This window comes from Schistocerca piceifrons, chromosome 3, assembly GCF_021461385.2.
Source record: "Schistocerca piceifrons isolate TAMUIC-IGC-003096 chromosome 3, iqSchPice1.1, whole genome shotgun sequence".
NCBI lineage: Eukaryota > Metazoa > Arthropoda > Insecta > Orthoptera > Acrididae > Schistocerca > Schistocerca piceifrons.
Genome location: NC_060140.1, coordinates 906,237,352 through 906,263,643, shown reverse-complemented (window position 1 = coordinate 906,263,643; position 26,292 = coordinate 906,237,352). Strand labels below are relative to the sequence as shown.

General features: G+C 40.5%; 1 protein-coding gene across 2 annotated transcripts in view; it reads left to right on the top strand.

Moving 5' to 3' along the window:
- The first annotated feature begins 198 nt into the window (after window positions 1-198).
- The window catches only part of LOC124790018 (zinc finger protein 721-like), a 28,440-nt gene continuing 2,346 nt past the window's right edge, over window positions 199-26,292 (top strand). The window contains exons 1-2 of one of the 2 annotated variants that reach the window (XM_047257569.1): window positions 199-364; window positions 466-591. In XM_047257569.1, the coding sequence (XP_047113525.1) occupies window positions 531-591 (61 nt within the window). In that variant the 5' untranslated portion in view covers window positions 199-364; window positions 466-530. Of the gene's footprint in view, window positions 592-26,292 lie in introns of both variants that reach the window. The other variant, XM_047257570.1, reaches the window with a different exon arrangement.

The following is a 26,292-nucleotide window of genomic DNA, read 5'->3' as shown; positions in this document are numbered from 1 at the left end:
GTGTTTATTGTCTTTAATCTTGTGCTACTAAAATATTTAAAACAGTGATAAAAATCTTTCAGCGAATATTTTCTAAAATAAATGCATCACACACGTATATTGTGATTGTTTGGCAATAAGTAAATGTGATTCCATAATGTCTGCATCTTCCTTAAATTACATGAAATTTGCAATTTGTTGTTTGCCTTTATACTGGAAGACATTTCTCAGGTTCATTACAAACTTTTATTCAGAAGATCAAGGATTAATATTTATGCAAACAGATTCAGATATGATGTTTTCAATTACCTTGATGGTCCTTCTGTCAGAGAGGAAAGAACTCATCTGGGACTGACACGCATCTGCTGGGCTTTCTCATAAAACTGTGAGAATATATTGTAGCTAATATTCCTAATAGCATTTCATTAAAGGAGTACTCTGACCTATTTTCATGCTGATATTGACTTGATTCTTACTTCTTCACAGGTTGGAGTGTTGATGATGTGGATGGACAAAGACCAGATAGACATCAGACATTATTTATCTGCAGGATGTGTGGGAGAAATTATGTTTACAAGAAGAACTTACTTAGGCACATCCGTGTAGAGTGTGGTAAAGAAGCTACATTTTCATGTGAATATTGTGATTTTGTTACGAAATACAACTTTTGCCTACAAAATCATATTCGTCGACTACATATGCTACAGATTTCATAAGTAGTCATATGCCTGAAGTAAAAGTATTCCCACTTGCTTTTTATGTTTAATGTTACTACAATATCTTTCTTCCGCATCACATGTTGAACGTCTATCATCAGTCAGCTGACAATACATATTGGGTCTGCTTTTTAACAGAAGCATCTGAAACTGAACTGTCATTGTGTATAAATCTTGAAATTTCATAGTGTACAATATTGTCTTTTTCTGATATGTGTGTGTGTGTGTGTGTGTGTGTGTGTGTGTGTGTAAATTTATGAAACATTGTGAGTCAATAAAACAGCAACTGTTATGTTGTTCTCTAAGATCATGTATGAGTACTTGTTCTTTGTGTCTTAAATCATTGAGCTTGAATGTTTTTCCCTATGAATGTGACATTAATAACATTATTTATTTAAATATGTATTTGATTTTATATCCACTTGCCTTTGAATTCTTTTTTTCACCTTGAAATTAATTTTGTCACTGAAGTGTCTAAGAGTCGATCAGAATCTTGAATCTATTGGATGGTAATACATATATGTATTCAAATGAATGGAATTGTTATAGCTTGAAATATGAGACAACTAAAGTTGATGTAATGTATGGTAATTAAAAACAGTATCAGTTACTTCTGTAATTTGTAATTTCAACACTTGCCAAAATCTTTAATAGCTTTTCTGGCATGACATTGTAGAATAGTTACAATAAACCATATAAAGCAATGGATCCAAAAATAATTGTGGTGAAAGAGAGACTGAAAGTAGTTACCAAAATACTTGTAGACTTAAGACTTTGTCAAAGTCACCAGTCTCAAATTAAAAGAAACAAATTCTATCCAAATAATTGCATGGTACACTGCACAGTTAAATAATGGAAAATCCAGGATGGAAATGACAATGTTAAGAAAAGGATAGTTACTGCTGACCATATTGTGGAGATGCGGAATCGCAGATAGGTTCAACAAAAAGATTGTCAGGAAATAAGCTTTCTGCCAACAAGGTCTTCATCAGAAATAGAGGACACACACACACACACACACACACACACACACACGTGACCACAATCTCTGGCTGCCGAGGCCAGACTGCGAGCAGCAGCGCATGACGGGAGAAGCAGCTGGGTGGTGGGGTAAGGATGTGGCTAGGGTGGGGAAGAGGAGGGATGGCAGGTAAGGTGTGGGGGATGGTTGTGGAAAAGGTGAAAAGTAAAAAGACTGTGGTTGCATTGGTGGAATACAGGCTGTGTAGTGCAGGAATGTTTACAGGGAAGGGACTGATTGGTAAGGACAATGACTAATAAAGTTGGGGCCAGGAGTGTTACAGGAATGTAGTATATATTTCAGGAAGGCTTACCATCTGCACAATTCAGAAAAGCTAGAATTGGTGGGAAGGATCCAGATGACATAGGCTGTGAAGTAGTCATTGAAATGAAGAATGTTGTGTTGGACAGCATGCTTAGCACCTGGGTGGTCCATCTGTTTCTTGGCCATAGTTTGTCAGTGGCCATTCATGTGGACAGACAGCTTGTTGATTGTCATGCCCACGTAGAATGCAGCACAGTGGTTGCAGCTTAGATTGTAGATCATATGGCTGGTTGCACAGGTAGCTCAGCTTTTTATGGGATAGGTGATGCTTGTGTGTGGACTGGAGTAGCTGGTGCTGGGAGGATGTATAGGACAGGTCTTGCATCTGGGTCTAATACAGGGATAAGAGCCATAAGGCAAGAGACTGGGAGCAGGGGTTGTGTAATGATGCATGAGGATATTGTGTAGGTTCAGCGGGCAGTGGAGTAACGCTGTGAGAGGGGTGGGAAGGATAGTGGATAGGACATTTCTCATTTCAGGGCACAACAAGAAGTAGTCAGAAACCTGGCAGAGAATGTGGTTCAGTTGCTCCAGTCCTGGGTAGTACTGAGTCACAAATATAATGCTCCTCTGTGGCCAGACAGTCAGACTTTGGAAGGTGGCATTTGACTGCAGAGATAAAGCATAGGAGATCTGTTTTTGTACAAGGTTGGGAAGGTAATTACGGTCTGTGAATGCTTCAGAGAGACCCTTGTTATATTTCGAGAGGGACTACTTATCGCTTCAGATGTGACAGCCATGGATGGCTGGTCTGTTCCTGCAATATGTAGTACATTCCCTTAACCGTCCTGGCCTCAACCTTCACTAGTCATTGTCCTTACACGTCACCCCTTGCTGATCCCATTCGAGCACTACACAGCCCTCTATTCCACCAAAGCACCCACAGTCTCTTTACTTCTCTCCTTTTCCACTACTCCCCACAACCCTCCATCTAACTTCCAAACTGCACCCAGCTGCCCTATCCTCTCTCCACCTTACCCCTGCATGCTCCCACAAGCAGCACTTTACCGTTCCCCATCCCTACCCTGCTATCCTTCCTGCTCCCCCTCCACACCTCAGCCTCCTCCTTATCCCCACCACCCGGCTGCTTCTCCTGTCATGCGCTACTGCTCAGAGACTGTGGTCGTCTGTGTGTGTGTGTGTGTGTGTGTGTGTGTGTGTGTGTGTGTATGTGTTTGTTGTGTTTTCTATTTTCTATTTCTCATGAAGAAGCTTACTTTCTTACAGTCTTTTTGTTATACATATCTGTGGCTCAGCATTTTCACTATATGGTGAGTAGCAAGTATCCTTTTCATAATATCGACACTGTCTAATTGCTATTGTGTTTCCTCATTGATAACTGCTATTGTCTTTCCTCACTGATAATTGCTATTGTGTTTCCTCATTGCACCATGCCCCTCACACACATGTCATAGTATACAAAACATTACTTCTACTTTCTGTGTGTATGAAATGGAATGGCTGTTAGTTGTATAATGTCTTAAGTTAGTGATTTACAGTAAATGAAATTGTTACTAGTTCATTAATAGTTTCACTAATTTTTCATTGTTTCTGAATTATCATAGAAGATGATAGCTGCTCTCTCCATAAAGCTTCAATTCTACAATTTGTTCCACATCCTGTATGTTTTTGCATCAAATGTTAACGGTACTTTGAATAACTGTGTATGTATTAACTCTAGTGTCAGCCTCAATCCACTTTCCCTTTCAGAGTAATTGGTTTTTGGATGAAATCATTGGCTAAAACAATAATCTGAGCTAACTTCACAGCTTTGGATGCTAAAATAGTGCATAACAGGGTATATGAATGAGTGCAGTCTACAATGAAGTCACTAAGACTGATTAAACATTTTCAAATTATGCTAGTGCATGTTATGTAGAGACAGTTAGTTGTTAAATGGTAAATGATTTTGTCTGCAACGAATTCTTCTTAGGAAAAAGAAGTTATGGAACATAATAATGAAATTAATGATGTATTTGTACTGTACTGCTTTCTCTCTGTGGATTATATGCAGACTATAGCACCACCTTATAATGTTACATAAAAATATTTGTGCACACTGTAAGAATAGTGATTTCATATTGGTTTCCAAACTTAAGTGCTCTACCTGCCATTCAGCATTAAACATTGGTGATTAATTCATTATCTGTTAATAACAGAAAATTTATCAATTCAAATTTAATTTGATCTTGTGAATATCTTTTTGTGTATTGTAAAATAGTGGGTGTCCATTAAAGAATTTCCCAGCTATACATTTTAATTATGTCATCTGTAAGCATTGTAGAATGTTGGTTCAAACTCACAATTAAAGAGGAACTGAAACTGTTTTACATAACCACATGAGCAAATACTGCTTTGTTGTTTTCCTGTTTGCAGCAACACATATAAAAAATGTCAACTCCTGAGTGTAAGGCGTATTGTGTTCTGCAGTTTTCTAAGTCTGCATCTGTAATTTCAGTTCAATATGAATTTTGTCCAAAGTTTAATCTGACTCACCATGTAGCAAAAGCATCTGCTGATGGTATAGTCAATTCAAAACAACTGGATGTGTGTAAAAGGAAAGATATGGGAAACCAATAGTTTCTGTAGATGATGTTGACTGAGTCAGAGCGTCTTACCTTCTTAGTGCTAAGAAATCTGTTCAGAAAGCAATTCTTGAACTTAAATTGCCAAAGACAGATGTGTGGAGGGTTTTCAGAAAACATTGACACGTGTCTGTACTGGTTACAGTTGGTACATGCTTTAAAGCCAGACCACTATGGTGCATGTTATGACAAGTTAAATGTTGCAGCAGGAAGATAACTTTCTTGACTGTATGGTGTTCAGTGATGAGGCAACTTTTCATCTAAGTGTCAGCAGTGTGCAAGTAGCAGCATTACTGCATTTACTAGGCAGTCTTGTATTTTAATAACCATTTAAATTTTCTGTCGAATTGTTTGTGCTCTCTGTAAATTAGTTCAGATGTATTTAGCATGGATAGGAACTGCGACTGCTGTGTTCGGATGTGGGCTGAGTTGGCATCCCTTCGCTCCCAGATTCAGGCAGTGTTGGCTTCAGCTTGAGGCTGTTGCCAATGGGCATCACTGTGGGGGTCCGGATGGTGGTTTGTCGGGAATGGCCAGCTCGTTCCACGCATCCCCCAATCGAACTACAGCTGTGGCTGTCCAGGATACTGCCCACATTGAGGCTGACCCCTCACCCATGGTAGAGTTGGAGGTCGTCTTGAGGTGTGGCAGGGGGTGAAAGACATTCCGGAGGGCTGAACAGAAGGCCTCTCCAGTTTGTCTGACAAACCGGGACCAAGCAGCAATCAGTATTGTAATTGTAAACTGTCAAAGCTGCGTTGGTAAAGTACCAGAACTTCAAGCACTGATAGAAAGCACCAAAGCTGAAATCATTATACATACGGAAATTTGGCTGTAGCCAGAGATCAATTCTGCCGAAATTTTTACAAAGGCACAGACGGTGTTTAGAAAGGATAGAGTTCATGCAACTGGTGGTGGCCTGTTTGTCGCTGTTAGTAGTAGTTTATCCTGTAGTGAAATAGAAGTGGATAGTTCCTGTGAATTATTATGGGTGGAGGTTATACTCAACAACCGAGCTAGGTTAATAATTGGCTCCTTTTACTGACCTTCCGACTCAGCAGCATTAGTGACTGAACAACTGAGAGAAAATCTGGAATACATTTCACATAAATTTCCTCAGCATGTTATAGCCTTAGGTGGAGATTTCAATTTATTATATATAGACTGGGACACTCAGATGTTTAGGACAGATGGTAGGGACAGAGCATCGAGTGAAATTATACTGAGTGCACTATCTGAAAATTACCTCGAGCAATTAAACAGACCCGAACTTTTTGACTCTGTAAGCGCAGAACAGGGAATCAGTGATCAAAGGCCATTGCAGTGTCCCTGAATATGGAAGTAAATAGGAATATAAAAAAAGGGAGGAAGATTTATCTGTTTAGCAAGAGTAATAGGAGGCAGATTTCAGACTACCTAACAGATCAAATTGAAAATTTCTTTTCCAACACTGACAATGTTGAGTGTTTATGGAAAAAGTTCAAGGCAATCGCAAAATGTGTTTTAGACAGGTACGTGCCGAGTAAAACTGTGAGGGATGAGAAAAACCCACCGTGGTTCAACAACAAAGATAGGAAACTACTGCCAAAGCAAAGAGAGCTTCACTGCCAAAACCTCTCAGACAAACAGAAGCTAAATGATGTCAAAGTTAGCATAAGGAGGGCTATGCGTGAAGCATTCAGTGAATTCGAAAGTAAAATTCTATACTGACTTGACAGAAAATCCTAGGAAGTTCTGGTCTTACTTTAAATCAGTAAGTGGATTGAAACAGAATATCCAGACACTCTGGGATGATAATGGCATTGAAACAACAGGATGATATGTGTAAAGCTGAAATGCTAAACACCTTTTTCCAAAGCTGTTTCACAGAGGAAGACCACACTGCAGTTCCTTCTCTAAATCCTTGCATGAACGAAAAAATGGCTGACATCGAAATAAGTGTCCAAGGAGTAGAAAAGCAACTAAAATCACTCAACAGAAGAAAGTCCACTGGACCTGACAGGATACCCATTTGATTCTACACAGAGTATGCAAAAGAACTTGCCCCCCCTTCTAACAGCCATGTACCACAAGTCTCTAGAGGAATGGAAGGTTCCAAATGATTGGAAAAGAGCACAGGTAGTTCCAGTTTTCAAGAAGGGTCGTCGAACAGATGCACAAAACTATAGGCCTATATCTCTGACATCGATCTGTTGTAGAATTTTAGAACATGTTTTTTGCTCATGTGTCATGTCATTTCTGGAAATGCAGAGTCTGCTGTGTAGGAATCAACATGGATTCCGGAAACAGTGATCATGTGAGACCCAACTCGCTTTATTTGTTCATGAGACCCAGAAAATATTAGATACAGGCTCCCAGGTAGACGCCATTTTCCTGGACTTCTGGAAGGCGTTTGATACAGTTCTGCACTGTTGCCTGATAAACAAAGTAAGAGCCTACTGAATATCAGACCAGCTGTGTGGCTGGATTGAAGAGTTTTAAGCAAACAGAACACAGCATGTTGTTCTCAATGGAGAGACGTCTACAGATGTTAAAGTAATCTCTGGCATGCCACAGGGGAGTGTTATGGGACCATTGCTTTTCACAATATATATAAATGACCTAGTAGATAGTGTCAGAAGTTCCATGCAGCTTTTCGCGGATGATGCTGTAGTATACAGAGTTGTTGCAGCATTAGAAAATTGCAGCGAAATTCAGGAAGATTTGCAGCGGATAGGCACTTGGTGCAGGGAGTGGCAACTGACCATTAACTTAGAAATATGTAATGTATTGCGAATACATAGAAAGAAAGATCCTTTATTGTATGATTATATGATAGTGGAACAAACACTGGTAGCAGTTACTTCTGTAAAATATCTGGGAGTATGCGTACGGAACGATTATAAGTGGAATGATCATATAAATGATTATAAGTGGAATGATCGTATAAAATTAATTGTTGGTAAGGCAGATGCCAGGTTGAGATTCATTGGGAGAGTCCTTAGAAAATGTAGTCCATCAACAAAGGAGATGGCTTACAAAACACTCGTTCGACCTATACTTGAGTATTGCTCATCAGTGTGGGATCCGTACCAGGTCGGGTTGACAGAGGAGATAGAGAAGATCCAAAGAAGAGTGGCACATTTCGTCACAGGGTTATTTGGTAAGCGTGATAGTGTTAAAGAGATGTTTAGCAAACTCAAGTGGTAGACTCTGCAAGAGAGGTGCTCTGCATCGCGGTGTAGCTTGCTGTCCAGGTTTTGAGAGGGTGCGTTTCTGGATGAGGTATCGAATATATTGCTTCCCCCTACTTATACCTCCCAAGGAGATCACGAATGTGAAATTAGAGAGATTCGAGTGCGCATGGAGGCTTTCCGGCAGTCGTTCTTCCCGCGAACCATACTCAACTTGAACAGCAAATGGAGGTAATGACAGTGGCACATAAAGTGCCCTCCATCACACACCGTTGGGTGGCTTGTGGAGTATAAAGGTAGATGTAGTTGCTAAATACCCGTAATATTTCTATCGGTGGGTCAGAACATCATCATGAACTCCTACAACATCAAAAATATTCCCTAAAATTAACCATTTTCTGCGCTGTGTTCTGGTGCTAAGTGTAGGACCATCCCCCCCCCCCCCCCCCCCCCCCCCCCCCTCCTCACTGAAGCTACCGTAATTGGGGTGGCTTATCTGGATATGTTGCAAGAATGGCCCTTTCCATGATTCAAAGGTGAACCTGAAGCCTTTATTTTGCAACAAGATGGAGCCTCTCCCATTGGCATCTCTTTATATGAAAGTGGCAGAACGTTGGAGTGCCTAACCATTAGATTTTAACAATACCAGAGAAGGAAAGTTGCTACTCACCATATAGCGGAGATGCTGAGTCGCATAGGCACAACAAAAAGATTCACACAATTGAAGCTTTCGGCCATTAAGGCCTTTATTAGCAGTAGACACATATACACACATGCGTGCACACACACAGACTCACATAAATGTTGATGTGAGTCTGTGTGTGTGTGTGCCTATTATATGTCCTATTATGCTGTTGACTTTTAAAGGGCCAGGTGTTAGGCAGTTACTTAGTGTGTCTATAGTAACATTTGATCATTTCAGTCTGACAGTACAGGGTGTAAGGTGCAGTCATAGGCTAGAAGATAAATAGAATAAGACCTTATTGCTAGGTTGTAGCCATGGGCCACAAATGTCAGAACCAGTACAGAATCCTTTGTGTAATGATTACTATGTAATATATTTTTAAGCCAAGAACTGTGCTCAGTAGTGCCACCTGTGCTTTGTCCCATACTGCCTTGAGCTGTACTGCATACAATTTGGCATAACAGTTAGCTTTGCTGGCTGGCATGCTGCATGCTATCAGTTCTAACCCTTCCACCATCATTTATTTCTTATATAGTGACTATAATTTCTGAAAGGTTCTAGAACTTTCTTTCATTTAAAATGTGTGTAAACTGTGGAATATTTGATGTTTGTATAAATAGCAACACATAATTTCCAATAGTTGGTTTATCTTCTATCGGTATGTTGGTGTTCGTAATAAACATTTACTTCATTGCTAACCCAGCTTTCAAATTTGGACTGACTGTGGATTACAAAGTGACATTGTTTGGTGGAGCTGCCAAGTACTTTCAAAAGTCTGCATCACCATGACTCCAATTAGGCAACATAAAAGTTGTCACTTACATGAACAGGAGCTGGAATACCAGCTATGCACCATTTCTGAGTTCCATACATTCAGGAAAGCAATTGGTACAAAAACAGTAGCAAGTCAGATGCACATCAAGTATCCATCAGTGTTTTCTGGAGACACTGGTCAGGACCCAACAAAATGGCTGGAAGGATTTGAGTGAGTCACCAAATACAACAGGTGGGATTACATTATGTGTCTGATAAATTTGTACTTTTACCTGAGTGGCATAATGCAGCAGTGGTCCAAGAATAGGCAAGAGAATATTTTTAGCTGGGGCAAATTCCAGGCTGAACTGAAGAAATCTTGGTGACAATCAGCAGCAAGTCTGCTTAGCAGAAGAACAACCAAAGAACACGGATCACCAACATGGTGAAATGACACAGTCTTACATAGATAATGTTCTGACTGTAGCCTGCATTTGGAGTCCAAATATGACAGAAGCCAACAAAATTATACACTTTATGAAAAAAGTCACAGATGACTTGTACCAAGGTCTTACAATAAAGGGTGTCGCAACAGCCAAAAAATTCATAAAGTGGTGCCAGCACACCAAAGAAATGCAGTAGAAAAGGAGTCAGATGAAAGAAGTGTGACTGAATCCCGAATGTTGTCTATGGCAGTTGTGGAAGACCACCACAACCTCACTTTGCTCATGATGACTTTTCAGTGACTACTGTACTGCCAGACATCAACCGTTCCAATAGTCCTATTCATCTCAGTCAACAGCAGACAGTTACATTCAAGCTGAGAGATGAAAGCCTTTGCTGTACCCTGGACAAGATCACTACCCATCACCATACAGAAGTAACTAGTTGCTTGCCTAGTTACCAACTTCAGGAAAGTAAACAAGGCAACCATATGTGGAGGTAAGGTTGCTACAGATGAAAATCCTCTATGGATTACAGTTACCAAGATGTCAGAAGATCTCATCAATGGCCAACATATCTGGGCATTAGTTCTTTTTCTGTAATGTTGAGTGCTTATCACTGCGAGCTCAAGAGGTTGATGTTCCTTCACATGAAAGCGATTGTCATGAAGCTCACAAATGGGAGACATGCCCATCTGACAGGAATGTGCATAGCAAGAATAACAGTCAGTGACAGAACACAGCATTCAAATTTGTCAGTTTATCAAAATGTAATCATAATGTTGTTCTCAAAAGAAATGTCTGGTTGGCATTAAAAGCAGTCCTGTATCACAGACCAGAGCTCCAGATTGACAGAACTTTTCCAACAAGAACAAAAATACCCTGGGGAGCTGTTTCCTTTTGAAGACATTATTATCCAGCCATCATTAATGAGACAAATTGCAGTCATCACTCTCGATACCCAATTAAATTGTTGATTGAAAAAATATTACTCAGTGTCACAAGAGAAGTCCACATCCTAGAAATGATTGTTAACATTACAAATGGTGAAGGAAAACTTTGGGTCACTAATTGTCTCATGCAGGCACAACTTGTCCTTAATGGAATGTGCACAGCAGCGTCTGAACTAGTCCAGGATGGGCAGCACAGTGCTATCAACAAAGAATTGCCCTCCAATACCACTATAGAAAATGCAGTGGCAAAAGCCACTATCCAGCTGCCAAAAGGATGTGGCCTGACCAGGGAGCAACGTTAGCAAATTTTAGCAATTCTATGACAGTTTTTGGATCCTGGAGGGGAAAAAAAACATGAAAAAGTGGTCCATGATAAGACACTGTATCAACACTGTGGATCATCTATAAATTAGCTAGCACTTGTACAGGATGACACCAACTGAACAAAGTATAGTTCAGGAGGAAGTCGAGGAACTGCTGCAGTATCACGTAACTGAACCTGCAGAGAGTCTCTTAATCCTCTCCTCTAGTCCCTATTAAGAAGAGGTAAAGCACATGTCATTTCTGCATCAACTACAAATGACTGATAATAATCTTGAAGAAAGATATCTACCCATTGCCATGTATTGGTATCACTCTGGACTGCTTGAAAGGAAAAAAGTATTTCTCTACTGTGGACATTCAGATAGGCCACTGGCAAATTTGGGGATGAGACTGACCAGGGCAAGCACACCTTCATAACTCCTGTTGACCTGTATGAGTTCAAAGTTATGCTGTTTGTGCGGTGTAATGCTGCATCCACTTTCGAACATATGATAGTCAACCTTCTCTGACACTGTAAATGGATGACATGCCTTTGCTATCTGGGTGATGTTTTCAGTTTTTCAAGGACATTTGTAGAACATCTAAGCTACCTAACAACTACGTTGAAATGTGTTCGTACTGCAGACCTCTGCCTGAATCTGGAATAGTGTCTCTTCCTCACCCAAGAAATGAAAATCTTGGTGCTCCTAGTTACTGGTGATTGAGTCCATCCTTATACAGAGAAAATAAGTGCAGTCACAGTTTTTCCAGTTCCTCAGCACATTTGTGATATGAGACTTTTTTCAGAATGACCTCATACTATTGGTGATTCATACAGGACTTCTGTACCAGGAATGTCCCTTTCAAGAATTATTGCAAGGAGTCACAGAATAAGGCACAAGAAAGATCTTTCCTTGTCCTTAAGGAGGTGCTAACGTCTTCTCCAGCCCTAATGTTGTATAAATAGAAGGCTGAGACAGAGCTTCACAGTGATGCTAGCAGTTACACAATAGGTGCAGTTCTAGTACAAATTTAGGAAAGAGCTGGAAAAGTTATAGTTTATGCTTTCATAGTACTCACCAAGTTTGAGATGAATTACCTTACAACCTAAAAGAGTACCTTGCAGTTATCTGGGCCATCAATAAGTTCCATCTGTATTTATTTGGCAAACCATTCACCATTGTGATGGATTACAGTTCTCTGTGCTGATTGATTATCCTGAAGGATCTGTCAGGTCAACTGGTAACATGAGCACTGATGTTTCAGGAGCATGATGTCACAGTGATATACAAAAATGGATACAAACTCATGAATGCTGACTGCATTTCAAGGAATCCTCTGGGGGCACACAGCAGTGTGGACAAAATCTCAGTCATCACTTCATATAATAATGTTGGTGCTGAACAGAGAGAAGAACCAGCACTGCTGTAAACTGTAGAAGCCTTGAAGAAGCAGGACCTTACCAAAGGAGAATTCTAGAGCATTGTATAAGGAGCACTATTCCCAGGGGGGTGAAAATGTTTGCTCAACATCTTAACTCACCTGTGGTCAGTTATCCTGAAGTTTTCCCTTGGTGTTCAGAATCTGGTCACCTGGCATTTGTGAAGACTGTTAAACAGAATCAGATGCAGGTATCACTGGCCAGGTCTCTACTGATCTGTTAGATACTACAAGGGTCAGTAAAAAAGTAATGCTCCATTTTGTTATTATTATTGTTTATCAAGAATTTCAAATGCAACTACATAAATTGAAAACCACAACATTGACAGTTAATTTGTGACCATTCAGGTAATCTCTGTCCATTTCCACTGTTTTGGAGCATCTGTTAACAAGGGCTTGTGCTCCAGTGTGGTAAAATGCATAGTCCTGGTCAATTGACATACAGATGTTTTCATGGCCTCGTCATCTTCAAAGTAAATCAACCAACAAGCTTCTTTTAGTGGCCTGAGCATACGAAAATCTGATGATGCACGGATTTGAACTATATGGTGGATGAGGCAAGACTTCCCATTTTTCACAATCTCTTCAGTGGTGTGACAACTGGTGTGTGGTCTTGCATTGTCATGCAAAAGAAAATCCGCCATAGCTTTTGTTGCATGAACTTGCTGAAAATGTGCTTTAGCTGTTTGAGGGTTCTGATGTATTTTACTGAATTTATTGTGCATCTCTGCTCCAAAAAATCAACAACAATAACACACCCTGTATCCTAGAATATTGTAGCCATAACTTTCCCTGCCGGCTGCAAGGTTTTGAACTTTTTTTTCTTTGATGAGTTTTTCTGATGCCATGTCAGTGACTGCCTCTGTGCTCTTTGATTCTGGTTAAAAAAATTCCAGAAACTCCTCTCCCTCCAAACAGAGCAAGACCTGGGAGGCAATTGTTTTTCTTGTTTCTTTATTCTGTTGGGGTAACATTGAGTACCCAAGTTGTTGTTCAGTCATCATCACACTGAGGGAGGTAATGCAACACAAATCATCTAGATCTTCCAGCAGACACCACAAAAGATATCATCAACTCACTGAATGTTGTATGGAGTCACTGCAGTCCCTGGCCTGCCACTCCCCATTTTGTCAGCCAATGGTGTTTGCCCTTCAGCTTCGTTACAGTGAGGAACCCATTGTCTAATAGTGCTGGTATCCACTGTGGCATCATCACATATAATTTTCAGTGTTTTGTGAATGTGGACAGGCATTTCACCTTCTGCATTTAGGAGTTATATCACAGAATGCTGTCTAATATGAACATCAAAGTCAGCCATTATGCGAGTGACTGCAGTAATGACATCTGCTGATGTAGAAAGTTAATACTGCAATATGTTGGAGAAGAAGCTTTGTGGAATAGTGCCATATTCAAATTTTTCATTTAAAAAACTTTATTTAAAGAGAAAGAAACAAGAGGCATTACTTTTTGACTAACACTCATATGCAAGCCACTGTAAGGAATGGTAGCAATGCTAGCATGTGCTACATTTCCTCTGGGGTTAAAGAATGACACCTGCAGCAGTACATTTCACTATACAGCAACCAACCTCTTGGGTAGTTTCCCAAAATTGAAAATGGGAGTCAATGTATAATAGTTTACCCTTGCCTCACCAAATATGCTGTCTACCAAAGCTGTGCTGACTACTGAAGCTTCAAAAATTGCAACATTCCTTATAGAAGGCATAATTTTGAAGTGCAGGTCACTTGAAATGGTGATATCTGATCATCATCCACAGACAAATGGCCTCATCCAACACTTTGATAAGACATTGTAGATATGCTCTTGATGTAAATTGATCTGTAACAGATAGATGAGGATGCAGTACTGCCCTTCGTGGTTTTCACATACAACAGAGCGAAGCAAAACACTATAGGCTTTGAGGTATTCTTTCTGCTCTATAGTTGCGAGTTTGAAATGACAAGGGGTACACTGTTCTCATTTCAACTGTTTCAACTGAACTATTCATAGAGTGACTGTGTGATACACCTCATCGCCAGGACCAAAGAAGCAAGATAGCTGGCTCGTGTGTGGACTCTGGATGCCCAGGACAGGGACCTTATGCATTATAACATCAAACACCAAACTGTGGAATATTATATGGAATGTGAGACTATTGGAAAAATTACTAAAGCACTTCTTTGAGGTGTGTCATATCCTTTGTCATTTGTCAAACTTCACATACGAAGTTGAGTATTTTGACCCTTTGTCAAGAAGACAATAGTGCAGATGTGTCTTTTTGTCATAAATATGAAACCCAACTACAGTCCTGAGACGCAGACCGAAGATGAAGGCTTCTCATTCAGGTTAATTAAATACCCACTCAACAACTGCGAAGCTTTGATGGAAGAGGCTATCTTCGACACTCATCATAATGAAGAGGACATGACAACATGACCAGAATGCGAGGATCCACTAGTGCTACAATACAGAGGACCACTGGCAAGATCTAGATCCTGGGTGCTGTAGTCAACTCCAATGATAACTTCATGTACAACTTGGCATAATGGTTAGCGTTGCTTGCTAACATTTTACAGATATGATTCTTCAGTTTCTCCTGGTGTATTTGTTGCTCGAACAGTCCACAGGTATACAGCCGGTTCATAGTGTCCAACGGGACACTATGAACCAGCAGTATACCCGCCCGTTGACTGTTCGAGTATTTTACAGATAGTCTGTTAAATCTCAATCACCAGTAATTATTTATTATATAGTAATTATCATTTCTGGAAGTTGTAGAAATTTCTTGTGTTTGTAATGTTTGTATACTCTGGAATATTTAATGTTTATATAAATAGCTGTAGGCTCCATCCAGGAGTTGAGTTCTCTCCTACATGTAAATTGTTGTTCACAATAAATGTGCTTTCAGGACAATGTTGTACTTGATTTAACTTGATTTATGTCCGTGCTTTCAAACTTGAACTTGACAGTGGATTACATCATGACATTACAATAATAGTACAAAAGCAACCTTGATTATACAGTTCATCAAAACACCTGGTGGTGTTGACAGGATTGATCACTGAAAAAGTTTGCCCTTTTCATGCTAACAAATGGCAGTTTGAAATGGATCAATGCTGAACAGTCCATGCTGAGATGGTGAAAGTGTATGGAAACAATGTATCATCAAATGACACAGTGGTTAGGTGTTCCCGACATTTCCTCTATGTCATAGACTTAAGTGATAAAAAATAAAGTGATAGACTATATTTTTGTGAAGAATTGGGAACTGAAAGATAATTGGAGGCCCTGTAGCTCAAAAACCAATGTATTGCAATTGAGGTAATAGTGGAAAAAGTGAAACCAGTGATAAATCAGTTTTAAAAATATGGCGCAACAGTTTGAACATGATGGAGGTCACCACCAATTGCAGTCCATGACTGTACACACCCATTGAAAAATGTCAAATCAAAGCAGCAGTGGAAATGTTCCATCTGTGTCAGGTGAATGCAGATGACTTCTTTCATGTCCTAATCACAGTAGATGAGTGTTGGTTGTATTGCTGTAACTGTGTGACAAAGGAGCAAGCAGTTGATTCGCCACACCTGAAAAAGGCAAAGTCCAACCACTTCTGGGCAAAGTAATGCTGGGTGTTTCTGGGACTGCAGTGGTGGTACTAGCAGATTATGCTCACAAGATACAAGCCATCAAAGGAGCTTACTACTAAAATCTCTTGAGAATGTTACAGAAACATTCACACATGCTGCATCTTTGTTCTGTCAAATTTTGCCATACCCTTATATTCCACTGACATGATACTCAGTGATCTCCTTTTCTTTCCTTGGCCAAAGAAACCATTGAATGGCAGGCATTCTCAGTATGTCAACGATATGGTGTTTGAGGGGCAACATTCCCTGAACAGCCAAAGTATAGACTTATACAACAAAGGTCTCCACCAAGTTATTCATCACTGGGAAAAGTTCATTGCATTGTAGAGTGAATGTATAGAGAAAAATTAAGACTATCACCAAGGTTCACTGTCACAACTAGATGTATTTGAAACTTTATTACTAACCCTCATATTACCATGATTTAAGTTCAAAGACTACTTTTTTAATAACATTTGGAAAATTTTTCCACTGATTTGTCATCTTTATGCTGTTATTATTTAAGTGTACAATGAAATTATATGGGCTCTCATTGCCGGCTCTTTTACTATTGTCCACACAGCTTTCATTTGATCGTCTTGCATAAGTGATGGTCAAACAAATGAACAAATTTTAAAAAATACATAAAGCTGTGCTGTCTGTAATAGTGTTATTTTATTTTGCTACCAGTTTCGGTAGCTACCATTGATGATGCTGCAAAACTCAAACTGGTAGCAAACTAAAGGAGAGGGAAAGACAAAAGGATGTGGGTTTTAAGGGAGAGGGTAAGGAGTCATTCCAATCCCGGGAGCGGAAAGACTTACATTAGGGGGAAAAAAGGACAGGTATACACTCACGCACACACACACATATCCATCTGCACATACACAGACACAAGCAGACATTTGTAAAGGCAAAGAGTTTGGGCAGAGATGTCAGTCGAGGCGGAAGTACAGAGGCAAAGATGTTGTTGAATGACAGGTGAGGTATGAGCGGCGGCAACTTGAAAGTAGCAGAGGTTGAGGCCTGGTGGGTAACGAGAACAGAGAATATACTGAAGGGCAAGTTCCCATCTCCGGAGTTCTGACAGGTTGGTGTTAGTGGGAAGTATCCAGATAACCCGGACAGTGTAACACTATGGCAAGATGTGCTGGTCGTGCACCAAGGCATGTTTAGCCACAGGGTGATCCTCATTACCAACAAACACTGTCTGCCTGTGTCCATTCATGCGAATGGACAGTTTGTTGCTGGTCATTCCCACATAGAAAGCTTCACAGTGTAGGCAGGTCAGTTGGTAAATCACGTGGGTGGTTTCACACGTGGCTCTGCCTTTGATCATGTACACCTTCCGGGTTACAGGACTGGAGTATGTGGTGGTGGAAGGGTGCATGGGACAGGTTTTACACCGGGTGCGGTTACAATGGTAGGAGCCAGAGGGTAGGGAAGGTGGTTTGGGGATTTCATAGGGATGAACCAAGAGGTTACAAAGGTTAGGTGGATGGTGGAAAGACACTCTTGGTGGAGTGGGGAGGATTTCATGGAGGATGGATCTCATTTCAGGGCAGGATTTGAGGAAGTCGTATCCCTGCTGGAGAGCCACATTCAGAGTCTGATCCAGTCCCGGAAAGTATCCTGTCACAAGTGGGGCACTTTTGGGGTTCTTCTGTGGAAGGTTCTGGATTTGAGGGGATGAGGAAGTGGCTCTGGTAATTTGCTTTTATACCAGGTCGGGAGGGTAGTTGCGGGATGCGAAAGCTGTTTTCAGGTTGTTGGTGTAATGGTTCAGGGATTCCAGACTGGAGCAGATTCGTTTGCCATGAAGACCTAGGCTGTAGGGAAGAGACCGTTTGATGTGGAATGGGTGGCAGCTGTCATAATGGGGGTACTGTTGCTTGTTGGTGGGTTTGATGTGGACGGATGTGTGAAGGTGACCATTGGACAGATGGAGGTCAACGTCAAGGAGAGTGGCATGGGATTTGGAGTAGGACCAGGTGAATCTGATGGAACCAAAGGAGTTGAGGTTGGAGAGGAAATTCTGGAGTTCTTCTTCACTGTGAGTCCAGATCATGAAGAAGTCATCAATAAATCTGTACCAAACTGTGGGTTGGCAGGCTTGGGTAACCAAGAAGGCTTCCTCTAAGTGACCCATAAATAGGTTGGCATACGAGGGGGCCATCCTGGTACCCTTTAATTGTTGGTATGTCTGGCCTTCGAAAGTGAAGAAGTTGTGGGTCAGGATGAAGCTGGCTAAGGTAATGAGGAAAGAGGTTTTAGGTAGGGTGGCAGGCGATCGGCGTGAAAGGAAGTGCTCCATCGCCCTCGTACACTGTGTATGTGCGGATGGATATGTGTGTGTGTGTGCGAGTGTATACCTGTCCTTTTTTCCCCCTAAGGTAAGTCTTTCCGCTCCCGGGATTGGAATGACTCCTTACCCTCTCCCTTAAAACCCACATCCTTTTGTCTTTCCCTCTCCTTCCCTCTTTCCTGATGAAGCTTGAATTTTGTGTGTATGTTTGTGTTTTTTTTGTGTGTCTATCGACCTGCCAGCACTTTCGTTTGGTAAGTCACATCATCTTTGTTTTTCGATATAAAACATTCCACATGGGAAAAATATATCTAAAAACAAAGATGATGTGACTTACCGAACGAAAGCGCTGGCAGGTCGATAGACACACAAACATACACACAAAATTCTAGCTTTCGCAAGTAACGGTTGCTTATATATATATATATATATATATATATATATATATATATATATAAAAAACAAAGATGAGGTGACTTACCGAACGAAAGCGCTGGAAGGTCGATAGACACACAAAAAAACACAAACATACACACAAAATTCAAGCTTCATCAGGAAAGAGGGAAGGAGAGGGGGAGACGAAAGGAAGTGGGTTTTAAGGGAGAGGGTAAGGAGTCATTCCAATCCCGGGAGCGGAAAGACTTACCTTAGGGGGAAAAAAGGACAGGTATACACTCGCACACACGCACATATCCATCCACACATACAGACACAAGCAGACACTATATATACACACACTCCTGGAAATTGAAATAAGAACACCGTGAATTCATTGTCCCAGGAAGGGGAAACTTTATTGACACATTCCTGGGGTCAGATACATCACATGAACACACTGACAGAACCACAGGCACATAGACACAGGCAACAGAGCATGCACAATGTCGGCACTAGTACAGTGTATATCCACCTTTCGCAGCAATGCAGGCTGCTATTCTCCCATGGAGACGATCGTAGAGATGCTGGATGTAGTCCTGTGGAACGGCTTGCCATGCCATTTCCACCTGGCGCCTCAGTTGGACCAGCGTTCGTGCTGGACGTGCAGACCGCGTGAGACGACGCTTCATCCAGTCCCAAACATGCTCAATGGGGGACAGATCCAGAGATCTTGCTGGCCAGGGTAGTTGACTTACACCTTCTAGAGCACGTTGGGTGGCACGGGATACATGCGGACGTGCATTGTCCTGTTGGAACAACAAGTTCCCTTTCCGGTCTAGGAATGGTAGAACGATGGGTTCGATGACGGTTTGGATGTACCGTGCACTATTCAGTGTCCTCTCGACGATCACCAGTGGTGTACGGCCAGTGTAGGAGATCGCTCCCCACACCATGATGCCGGGTGTTGGCCCTGTATGCCTCGGTCGTATGCAGTCCTGATTGTGGCGCTCACCTGCACGGCGCCAAACACGCATACGACCATCATTGGCACCAAGGCAGAAGCGACTCTCATCGCTGAAGACGACACGTCTCCATTCGTCCCTCCATTCACGCCTGTCGCGACACCACTGGAGGCGGGCTGCACGATGTTGGGGCGTGAGCGGAAGACGGCCTAACGGTGTGCGGGACCGTAGCCCAGCTTCATGGAGACGGTTGCGAATGGTCCTCGCCGATACCCCAGGAGCAACAGTGACCCTAATTTGCTGGGAAGTGGCGGTGCGGTCCCCTACGGCACTGCGTAGGATCCTACGGTCTTGGCGTGCATCCGTGCGTCGCTGCGGTCCGGTCCCAGGTCGACGGGCATGTGCACCTTCCGCCGACCACTGGCGACAACATCGATGTACTGTGGAGACCTCACGCCCCACGTGTTGGGCAATTCGGCGGTACGTCCACCCGGCCTCCCGCATGCCCACTATACGCCCTCGCTCAAAGTCCGTCAACTGCACATACGGTTCACGTCCACGCTGTCGCGGCATGCTACCAGTGTTAAAGACTGCGATGGAGCTCCGTATGCCACGGCAAACTGGCTGACACTGACGGCAGCGGTGCACAAATGCTGCGCAGCTAGCGCCATTCGACGGCCAACACCGGGGTTCCTGGTGTGTCCGCTGTGCCGTGCGTGTGATCATTGCTTGTACAGCCCTCTCGCGTGTGTGTGTGTGTATATATATATATATATTGTTTGATGATTTACCCCACACATTCCAATACAATCAACTCATTTTAAGATTTATGTTGCCAGCAGAGAATTCTTTTTCAATAATGACAAGCTGCTGCCATAAGACAAACATAATCTTATATGATGATGGTTTAAACAATAGTCTGACTTTTGCCTAACCATTTATAACATGCAGAACTGATATAAACACATCACTTCTCAGTATAATTCTTATGATATGTAGATATGAATTTCATTGATTTATAAGTGCTTGATTGCATCATTTTTAATAGAAGTATTTTGCTTTGAAATGTTGCCACACTTGCGCTGTTTTTTGTACCTCTTCTTCAGATAGGAAATGTTTTCCATCAAACACTGTTTTCAGAACTGAAAGACTTGGTTACTGGGGTTAATGTCTAGGGAATATGGTAAATGTGGAAAACACTTAAATTTAATATCTTGGATGACGTCAAAATTCAGTTGAGTCCTCATTGTTTAGTTTTTTTGTGCAAAGGAAGAAGTTGAATTAAGAAGTCTACATCAAGTACTAAATGATCTATTCCAGAGCAAAAATTTATTTCTGCAGACAATATCCGAGACTGGGATCTAGGCTTTCTGTGCAATATACTTTTTTCTATAAGTAGCACGAAGACATGCTTTAGAGATTCTGTAGAGTTTGAAAGTGAGTGAACCTATTAGTCAACACCTGAAACAATTTTGGTTGATTCTGTAGGATAATGTACTGGCCATTAAAGATAGATGGCTTTGCTGTACAGTGTAATCTCTGTTGCAAAGTGGACCCTTCTATCTGGAAATTTGGTTCTGTAAGTGGCATAGTATTGCTGTTCTCATTGGCTACTTAAATTGGAAGATACAGGCTTAGAGAAAATGTTGAATCATCAGCTCGTCTGTGTATGGGACACTGGTTGTTTCTTAGACATTGGTATTACAGTTCCGTAAAGATAGCGTAATGCATGAGTACACAGCATGTTCCATATGGGTATACAAAAGGCAGGTAACATGTTGTATGAGCTGCTTTTTATCTTATGACACAAAGATTGTAATAGTAAAGTAAGTTCTTTGCCAGCTTAAGATATCAGTCTATTCCAGGGTTGGTTATAATCTTCATATTGAGTCTCCTTGTCTACCAACACTTCAGATACAAAGGCTGTTAACAGAAGTTTGAAGTGAAGTTTTACATATTGACTTTTTATAAATAATTGTCGCTGTTTTTACTGCATCTCTTCATGATTGTAACCTACAAATAAAACCATAGTTTTTCCAAATCATGTTGCAGATGACCACATGCATCATATCACATCTGCTGAAGTTACACCTGTAGAAACTTACTATCTTTTAGTGCACATGTCTTCAAGACTAAAAACATGGAAAAGTCACCTAGACAAAGGAGAAACTTTTCCAAAATTTTGAAATGTACTGCATTCAAACAATTAATATAAATGTTTGACTGGTGTGCTGAATCACTTCCAGAATAAAAAAAAATAAAAAATAAAAAAAACAATTGTTGACAATATGCCATGTTAAACACCACAGAAACTTGACACAAGGCTTTTTCTGTGTATATATGCACCATTTATCAGTAACAGTTTCATTGTCTTGGACTCAAACGTGATAACATTCTCTTGCAGTCAAGAAAATAGACACTTTTCTGTTCTTGCCAAAGTGAGGTTTTCATATTGAAATGGGTGAACTCCTACTACATACAGCCATGTTTTGTTTCATGGAGTTGGAACATTATTAGTAACAAATTGATATTTTATTATTGTGCCTATCGAGTATATTCACACAGATAGTTGCATTAGTTTTCTTGCATTGAAGGTAAAGCTATCCCAAACTCTAAGATTGGGTGGAACAGTGGAGTACGTTGAGCTAGGCATGGCTCTGTTGGAAGCAGTATGCCTTTTCTTTCCATAAACTGACTTATCATGAAAGTTATAGCACACCTACAGTTTAATATGGACTCCAAATTGCAGTGCAATTTGGCATTTTTCATGTTAATAAATGACTGCCAAAGTTGAGGGAAGGGATAACTGGCAGAAAAATCCTAGAATATACTAGAGACTGAACTCCAGACCCTCTGATTTCTATTGTGGCACCTACTCATTGAACAGGGCTATTTTAAGGTCGAAGTGACACAAACATATGCTTGGCTGCCAAGCTGAGAGGGGAGCCAAGTGAAAATTAGTCCACAGGGTATATCATGATTAGTTGCAAAAACAACCTATTTCCCTGTTCACTATATTTAAATTTGCTTAAAATCTGTTACCAAGAGCATAAGGAAAGCTTACTGATGTGTGACGAAGGGAGACCATGGTTGGAGAAGGGGATCGAATAATGTTCTCAAACCATCACAGTCAGTGTGATACACTTCTTCACATTATAAGATATAATATACAATGTTGGTCCTGTGTCAAGGAGTGTTCACTTGTCTGTGGTCATTAGGTCGAGAATTGCAGCAACATTCTGTTCAGTGACTGTTGAATAACTTGGACATTTATCACCGAGCACTGGAAACATTTCCTATAAGTAATGCTGTCTGAGAAAAGTTAAAGAGCAAGCCGCTATTCCTTTTTACAATTTGCAAACTCTTGGTATATAAAGATCTACAGCCCCTACAGTAATAGCAGAAGCACAAGCTTTTGGCTATGGTACATGTATGAAAAAGCTTAAACCTGCACCAGATGGTTGAAATCCAAGATGATATGATACAATCAGTCACAGCACTTTCCAAAGAGGGCTATGCTACTCACTGAAATGTTATGCAGAAAAATGAAATGGTCATTCCACATGGACGTACCAGATATGTCTTCTTTACTCTGAAGAAAACTGATAAGTCCACCTGGTACCTCAAATTGTAATACTTTTCTTGTACCCTTTTTTTCTGAGTCACTGGATGTTTCATGGATTGGTCAGAATAATAGTAATGTCCTTACGGAAGCTAGGACAAGTTCCCTACACCCTTGTCTTGCAGCCAGATCACTTGACAGCTCAGGAAATTGACAAAAAGCCTTTGGGAAGCAAAAAGTCCTGATATTTCTCTTTTCTTTATCCAGAACTTGTGTCAAGTAGATGATTCTCAACATTCTGCTGCAGAAAAGGCTCTTCCATTGTCCTCTTTCATATAACAAAGGATACATGTGGTCAGCTGCTGGAAAGAGATCAAAAGGTGGTTGATATGTGGGCTAATCCACATACACAAGTTGCAGTTTCCATGTAACCCCCACTGAATGAGCTTCTATTTATTTACCAGTCATTAGATATAATTAACTGATAGCTGATGCACCATCACATAAGGGACTGTCATGTACAATTTTATATACAGGACGGAGAAAAATTGTGTCACGAAATTTTAACCCTGGATAGCTGATGCCAATAGGAACCACAATTACTAATTTTGTGTAGGTTGACATTGCACAATTTTTCAACTATCAAAACTTGGCACCACGCGCTCCAATTGGCCCTGTTGCCGGATGCTCTGGACAATGCATGACTGCAAATGGTTTGCCTGCTGGAGACTAAATTGCAGGTGACGTGTGTGTGCTCTGAAGTGCAAATGTCTCTGATGTGAGGTGGAGACAAACAGCAAGATCTATTCAACACACGTGCATATTACACTGGGGCAGTGATGGGGTGAGGGGCATTTGTATGTGTGAACTGACAATTAGAGCACTGCCTGTCAACTGATGAACGATAACAGGGCAATTCCACATCAATTGGAGTGTGTGTTGCCAAGTTTCCGTAGTTTAAAAATGGTGTGTAGTCGACCTACACAACATTAGTAATTTTGGTTCCTACTAGCATCAGTTATCCAGGGTTAAAATAAAATTTCGTGACACAGTTTTTCTCCAGCCTGTATTTGTGGTACTTTACAATTAGTGCATGTACATACGTGACTAAATATGGAATAATAAAACTATGATTTCTGCAGTACAATTTTTTTTTTCAAATTAATGTTATTTTCATTAAAACACAGACTGTTTCTAACATTTGAATTTCGAGTAAATCTCAATTTCTTTGCTTACACACATTCATAAACTTTTGGAGTCTCTCTCTAGTAATCTACATATTCATTTAAGGAATAAAATAGATTCTATTGGAATATCTGTCTAACATTGTGTTTAAAATTGTAAGCACTTTCCGTCTGGTTAACACCATGTGGAAGGTGATTGTACAGGCAGATCTCCATGTATGTTACTCTTCTCACATAATGACTTGTCCAATGTTGTATAGGTCTCACTTTCCAGTAGTATCTTGTTTAGTATCATTATACCTCTCCAATTTTTAAAACTGACTAATATTTTTTCCTCTTGCATATTAACATTTTATATGTATATATATTTTTATTACTATTAAAATGTTAGCAGGGCTTTCATTTTGTGAGCAGGCATATATAACTTTAAGCAAAGCTGCACAAACCGTAATAGACAAGAGGCTCCACAGCTGTTTTAAATTTTGTTTCCAAACAGAATAAGGTCACATCATCCAACTTTTTCTGTTATTTACCTGCATCAGTACTCTGCAAGCCACATGATGGTGTATGATCATCGCATTACTGAGTGAGGATCTCAAGTGCTCAAATGGTATACTGAGGTACACTGAGGTTTGCTTATAGCATGGTATACACCTCATAGTACCATATGGAAACTACTTCATAGGCACTTCATATATCTGTAGCTTGTTTAATGTGTGTGAGGCATTTTGCTTGCCTGTTACTGAGCACAAGAGACCCTTTGCTGATGGTTTGCTGCAGATATTGCCATCTGTTATACTATCTTCAATTTTGTTTGCATATGAGCTAACATGTGGTAGGTAGGGAATAGCAAATTTTCATAACCAACCTTTATTGAAATTTCACATGTTACAATTTAGGTTTAGACTCCAGCAGTATTCTCCAGTTAATGTGTCAGTTGAAACTGTAGATCCTGTCTGGTAGGTCCATAATTTCTCCCAGCAAGTCTTACAGGCGCTACATAGAAGGACTTTACTCAACACACTTTTCCAGATTTGCTACATGAGATGTCCCTGTAAATAAGTGGGTTATGTGTCATTCTGTAGGCACTTAAAACAGTTTGTTTATATAGCAAAAATACTTAATTCAGAGAGAATTCATGAGCATGTTAAGGAAGCCTGAATTACCATTTGAAATTGTATAGGAGCATTTAAAAGGACGTCACTATTCACTGTTAACCAAAAACACTCATTCTGCATGTAGAATGTATTTCTGAGTTGTGAATTCCATAAAATGTCATTTCATGAATAATTAAGAAGAGTTTTCTAAAGTTTATTTATATGAACTGTTTCCTCTCTTTTAGTGTGAGGAATCCACACCCAAAGCTTCTAAAAGTTTTTTTGATACACCCTGTATGTAATATGTGTGTACGTATGTAATTTCTACCAAATAAAATCTCATCAGAAATGTGGTGAAAGAAATTTAAGATAACGTATAAGGATATTCTTTGTCAGGCTGTACAGTACCTGCATTACTCGACTGCCATGTTTGCGTAAGTTGACTGACCTACTATAGTAGATTTCATATTGAATATCAAACAAAAATGTGTATCATTTTGCTCAATGCTGTTAAGCATAACATCTCAGCCAGCTGTATGCTGCTGAGTACTAACATAAGGAAGTATGGAAATTCATGCCACATACAAAAATACAGCTCTTGAAAAGATATAGCATCAATTAACTTTCACTGTCCCCTGCTCCACTATGTAACCACTGACAGTCCTAAATTCATCATTTTCTTCTTTCTTCCTGCCCCACATATCCTTGTGACTCTTACACACACACACACACACACACACACACACACACACACACACAATCAAAGTACACTCTGCATAAATATGATCAATCTTTTGCATGGC